The following is a 6,228-nucleotide window of genomic DNA, read 5'->3' as shown; positions in this document are numbered from 1 at the left end:
CTAAATACCGAAATAAAATGGAAAGAGAAGCAATGAAGTACAGATTGAACAAGGTCTCGACCCAAAACGTCACCTATTCCTTCTATCCAGAGATGCTGCCTGTCCCGTTGAGTTACTCCAGCTTTTTGTGCCTACCTACAGATTGAACAATTATTCCATGCTTTTAGTTAATGCTATCCACTCGGTTTCCAATCTAATAAGTTTTTAAAATATAAAGAGTGAATCTGGCATGGGGGTGAGGAGAATTTGTAACTTTGTAAGTGTATTTTATGTGGCGACTATTTGCATACCTTGGCATGGTACGCAAGCAAAGAATTTCCCTGTGACTTATCACATGTGATAATAAAGTATTCAATATGTTCAATATGACAACTGAAACGGGCAGCCAGAGGAAGTCATGGAATCAGATACAATTATTATGTTCAAGAAACATTTAGGCAGGCACTTAAATAGGCAACGAGGCAGTGTTCACCCACTTATCTTTATCTTCCTGTTCCACTCCTCCATTCCAGCCATTAACACAAGTTATGGCACCTTTCTGTGCAATTGTGGGATGTGCAACACCTGACATTAAAATCTCCCCTTCCCACCATCCGCTGATCCAAATAGTATTCCAAGTTTAGTTTATTTTATTGTCACGTGGACCGAGGTACACTGAAAAGCTTTTCTTTGTCGCATGCTATCTAGCCAGTGGAAAAACTATACATGATTACCATCAAGCCGTCCACAGTGTATAGATACAAGATAAAGGGAATAACGTTTAGTGTAAGATGGAGTTTAGTTCAGTTCATTGCCAATTTAAATTCAGTGAAAATTCAAGTACATTCCATTCGATACATTCCAGTGACGTAGAACACTGAAAAAGTTACTTTCTTTGTATAAATACTTAATAAATAAACTATCTGGAGATTTGATATCCTTGAGCAAAAAACAAAGTGCTGGGGGATCACAGGAGGTCAGATAGCATTGGTGCAGTTAATCAACAAATGATGTTACAGATCAGGAACTTTATTCAGATTGATGGTGTAGGAGGGAGAAAGCTGGTCTAAAAATATTTCTCCTCAATCCCGTTTAAAATTGTTCTGTAGCGTTCCTTAAACTTCTGTTTTGAAACCCCGAAGGAGAGGATTGGCAAGCATTCATTTCATAAAGGGTCCTGTCCCTTTAAATCCAATTAAAGTAAGATTGAATGGATTTATGCAGACTAGACAGTACTAAATCCCAATTGGTACACACTGATGATTCAGAATTATTTTTTATCCAGAAGATTAATACGCTTTGTACCTGATCCAAAAGCTTTTGACACCAATGATGAAATACAAAGCGACAAACATTTCTGATGCCAGAATTTCTGGATTGATGAATCAGGGATTATTTTCCTGTTTTGAATGCATGCTGTTTGGTCAGAATAGGCAAGGACTTTATGATAACAAAGGATTTTTTATTAATGGAGTTGTATAAAAGAGGCCAGTATTCTGAATGCTAGTGAGCATAGGAACTACACAAGATGGGAAAGGTAAAACGAATTCATTTTAGACGTTGTTGAATGTTAATGTGTCTCTGAGTGTGTGAGATTTCAGCTGCTTCCTACTTTTGCAGGTTATCTTCTACGAGGACAGGAACTTCCAGGGTCGGAACTATGAGTGCAGCACCGACTGTGCCGACCTGCACTCTTACTTCAGCCGCTGTAACTCCATCCGTGTGGAGAGTGACTGCTGGGTGATGTACGAGAAACCAAACTACATGGGCTACCAGTATGTCCTGACCAAGGGAGAATATCCTGACTACCAGCGCTGGATGGGATTCAACGACTGCATTAGATCTTGTCGTAACTATACCTTGGTAAGCCTCACATTCTTTACCAGCTTGCGGCACGGCGGCGCAGCGGTTGAGTTGCTGCCTTACAGCGCTTGCAGCACCAGAGACCAGGGTTCAATCCTGACTATGGGTGCTGTCTGTACGGAGTTTGTACGTTCTCCTCGTGACCTGCGTGGGTTTTGCCTGAGATCTTCGATTTCCTCCAACACTCCAAAGACGTACAGGTCAATGTAAAAATTGTCCCTAGTGGATGTAGGATAGTGTAATGCCTCTGTCCCACTTAGGAAACCTGAACGGAAACCTCTGGAGACTTTGCGCCCCACCCAAGGTTTCCGTGCGGTTCCCAGAGGCAACCACCTGCAAACTCCGGGAACCGCACGGAAACCTTGGGTGGGGCACAAAGTCTCCAGAGGTTCCCGTTTAGGTTTTGTAAGTGGGACAGGGGCATTAGTGTGCGGGGATCGCTGGTCGGCGCGGACCCGGTGGGCCAAAGGGCCTGTTTTCACGCTGTATTTCTAAACTAAATGATGATTCTTGGAGTCAAGTGATAACTATTTGTATAATGCCAACAACTTCTCCAGAGATTTGACGATTATGTAGGCACAAAATTCTTGGCAGTAATTTCTCAGAGAATCGAATGTTTTCATTTTTTTCTCTGTCTCATCAATCTCATCCTAATCTTTCCATTCTTGATTTGATGGTGTTTTACACTGTTTCATGGTAACTTTCTGGAGGTGTGGTGAGGGGACTGTTGCTTTGTCACTGATCAGAGTCAAGATCCTTCTCCTTATCCAAAGATTTAAATGTTGATGAAAGAACACAGGAACTAAGGAGAAGCGGAATTAATTTGAAATGTAACTTAGCATCAGTTGGGGACAAAAATGATTAAAAAAAGCGAGAGGACAAAGGATTGGATTAAAGGGCAACAAAAGTATAGCCCATCTCCACCCCTTTCCGCTTTCCACAGACACCGTTCCCTCAGCAACTCCCTGGTCCCTTCTCACCCAAACCACCCCTCCCCAGGTACCTTCCCCTGCAACTGCGGGAGATGCAACACCTGTCCCTATATCTCCCCCCTCTATGCTGTCCAGGGACCCCGACAGACCTTTCAGGTGAGGTAGAGGTACATATGCACCTCCTCCAACCTCATCTACTGCATCTGCTGTTCCAGATGTGGACTCCTATGTATCGGCGAGACCAAGCGAAGGCTCGGCGATCATTCCAATGAACACCTCCACTCAATCCACCTAAACCTGTCTGATCTCCCAGTTGCTAAACACTTTAACTCCCCCTCCCATTCTCACACTGACCGTTCTATCCTGGGCCTCCTCCATTGTCAGAGTGAGGCCTAGCGCAAAATGGAGGAGCAGCACCTCATATTTTGCTTGGGCAGCTTACACCCCAGCGGTATAAACATTGACTTCTCTAACTTCAAATAGCCCTTGCTTTCCCTCTCTCTCCATCCCTCCCCATCCTAGTTTTCTGACCAGTCTGACTGTCCCTTTGATTACATTTTATCTCTGTATGCTTCATTGTCACCTTCTCCTAGTTAACAACGATCTATTCTACACTTTCCTTGAGCTCTATCCCCTTTGATGTTTCGTTTTCACACCTTGCCCTTTCATATCTCTGTATCTCCCCTCCCCTGACTCTCAGCCTGAAGAAGGGTCTCGACCCGAAACTTTGCCCATTCCTTCTATCCTGATGCTGCCTGTCCCGCTGAGTTACTCCAGCAGTTTGTGTCCATCTTATAGCTCATAAAAATTGCCAAATTTACCACGAATTAGGTTGAGCAAATTATTCCCTTTCGAGCACCAGACAGATTAAGAGCCATTGCATAAAAAAATTAAAGGCTTTGAAACTTCTGTGATCCTGCTCTACCTTTACATGACAAATCGAATGATAATTAATATGCAAACATAGAAACTTGTGTAAAGCAAACTGTGGAATAGTATTAATCAAACAGAGCACTCCAGAGGTTCATATTTCATGGACTATCCATTATTCCTGTGGATGTTTCCAATTTACAATTGACTGTTCTACACCAGATTATTTTCAGAGGGTCAAGAAAGCACCACCTCTACAGTCTTCTAAAAGGAATTTAGGGAGATAAAGTTATCCATGTAATAATTATTTAGGGATATATAGGAAGATCAGCCTGAAGAAGGGTCTCAACCCAAAACGTCACCCATTCCTTCCCTTCAGAGATGCTGCCTGTCCCGCTGAGTTACTCCAGCATTTGTGTCTATATGAGGGATATAAATATATGTATATATAAATATATGCCATATATAAAGTCCATGTACTGTATATATGTATATATAAAGTCCATTCTCATAAAATAAGGGAGGGTCTCGACCCGAAACATCACCCATTGCTTCTCTCCAGAGATGCTGTCTGTCCCACTGAGTTACTGTTTTACTGTTAAGGTTTGACCTATTTTACATTCCTCATTGCTTTATGCTGTACTGATGTTGGTGATTTTCTGCACTTTATAGCCCAGTGATAGCTCGTACAGGATGAAGATTTACGAGAGGCCTGAATTTGGAGGACAGATGATGGAATTCATGGACGACTGTCCCTCCGTCTACGATCGCTTCCGTAACCGTGACATTCACTCCTGCCAAGTGGTGGATGGTCACTGGACCTTCTATGAACAACCCAACTACAGAGGCCGGCAGTACTTCATGAGACCCGGGGAGTACAGGAAGTTCAGTGACTGGGGAGCTACCTGCGCAGCTACAGGATCTTTCCGTCGTGTCACAGATTTTTGAAAACTTTAACAGCTTAATGTTTCTTCAAAAATAAATACGGCTTTAATCTCTATTATTATCTGTATTTCATTTATCTTTATATGGTAACTCGACCAAGTGGGACCTGTTGGGTCCCTGTCACACGGGAGGCCTGGTCCTCCAACGCAACCCCATTCCCCAACGCAATATTCCACCACTCACCCATTCCCCCAACGCAACCCGTTCCCCCAACGCAATATTCCGCCACTCGCCCATAGCCCCCACGGGAGGCCTGGTCCTCCAACGCAATCCGTTCCCCAACACAATGTTCCACAACTCACCTGTTCCCCCAACGCAACCCATTCCCCCAATGCAATATTCCGCCACTCACCCATAGCCCCCCACTGTGCATGGGCTGCTCATTTCCCCTTATTCACCCTCACTCATTTTAAACACAAACAAAATGAAATTGCACTTGCTATGGCTTCCAGGACTCAGTGTCCTGGGATGGCAACATTGTAGCGGGCAGGGTTACAATCCCATTGTGACATCATAGCTGCTAACTGCCAGTGCAGATGGAAATCTTTTTCTCAAAGTGTATATAGGATTTTGTAAAATTAAAAATGTGAATAACTTGTAAAATATAGTATCAATCTGAACGAAACTTGATACAACACACCACAAGACAATGTTGAATAAGGTCGTCTAAAAATTGTGGTGTGATCGTGTACCATTTTGGCATAGTTCAGGCCATGAAAGCTCGAAAACAAACACGCTCACTCACAGTCAAGACAAGACAAGACAAGACAAACTAAAACACAGAAATTTTTTGTAATATTCTAGCCCAAGTGAAGCCCCCGTTCCACAGGCAATAATACAGAAGGGCGGGGGGGTGTGGCATCGGAGGAAAGTTCTGGAATCTTTTTTTGTAAAATGCCAATCAATCCTTCCCACGTGAAAACCCCCACCCCCCATCCCAACCCCCACAAGGAAACTTCTGGAAATGAAACCTCTCCCCTATTCCCCCCCCCACAATGAAAATCCCCATGTGGGGGGGGGGGGGCAATGTTGGCGCTGACCTCCCCCCATCCCAAATCCCACAAGAAAAGTTGTGGAAATGAAACCTCTCCCCTATTCCACCCCCCACAATGAAAACCCCTCTCCCCTATTCCACCCCCACAATGAAAATGTCACAATGGACATCTCCCCCATCCCACCCTGTTGCTGATGACCCTACCTTCAGTCACTCCCTCCCTCACCTCTCCCCTTTTGCACTCCCCCACTAAACACAATGCTTAAATTACATTTCTTCTCCCCTCTCCCACTCATTGGTCTGGCTGGAGCTCATCTCATCAAAGTTCATTGGCAGCTGAGATCACAATGTGATGTCATTGTCGACTGGCGGAATGTTCACGGCAGTGTATGTAAATGAGATCCCATTGTGATTGGAGGACTGTGAGATGCCATTGTGACGTCGTAGCTGGAAGCTGCTAGAAAGCTCTCACAGTACAGTCACAGTTATTCTTCTGAAAGTGGGGTTTTAAAACTTTTCAATGTCAATAACTTGTGAAACATAACATCAATCTAAACAAAACTTGACAAAAAAAAGACCACGGGACAATGGTGAGTAAGGTGGTACAAAAATGTTAGCGCTATCGTGTACCATTTTGGCATAGGT

The 6,228-nt window shown here is 43.8% G+C and overlaps 1 protein-coding gene across 1 annotated transcript; it reads left to right on the top strand.

Annotated features, from left to right (window-relative positions):
• Positions 1–1,472: 1,472 nt before the first annotated feature.
• LOC116974971 (gamma-crystallin M2-like) lies at positions 1,473–4,644 on the top strand. The gene is made up of 3 exons (XM_033023592.1): positions 1,473–1,516; positions 1,600–1,842; positions 4,317–4,644. The coding sequence occupies exons 1-3, from the start codon at positions 1,508–1,510 to the stop codon at positions 4,590–4,592; spliced, it is 528 nt and encodes a 175-aa protein (XP_032879483.1). The 5' UTR covers positions 1,473–1,507; the 3' UTR covers positions 4,593–4,644.
• Positions 4,645–6,228: the final 1,584 nt, after the last annotated feature.

Source organism: Amblyraja radiata, chromosome 7 (assembly GCF_010909765.2).
Source record: "Amblyraja radiata isolate CabotCenter1 chromosome 7, sAmbRad1.1.pri, whole genome shotgun sequence".
In the NCBI taxonomy this organism is placed as follows: domain Eukaryota; kingdom Metazoa; phylum Chordata; class Chondrichthyes; order Rajiformes; family Rajidae; genus Amblyraja; species Amblyraja radiata.
This window is presented reverse-complemented; position numbering and strand designations above follow the sequence as displayed.

Coding starts and splice junctions, on each gene's coding strand:
- LOC116974971 (XM_033023592.1), top strand. Junction 1,843..4,316: donor CTTGTCGTAACTATACCTTG/GTAAGCCTCACA, acceptor TGCACTTTATAG/CCCAGTGATAGCTCGTACAG.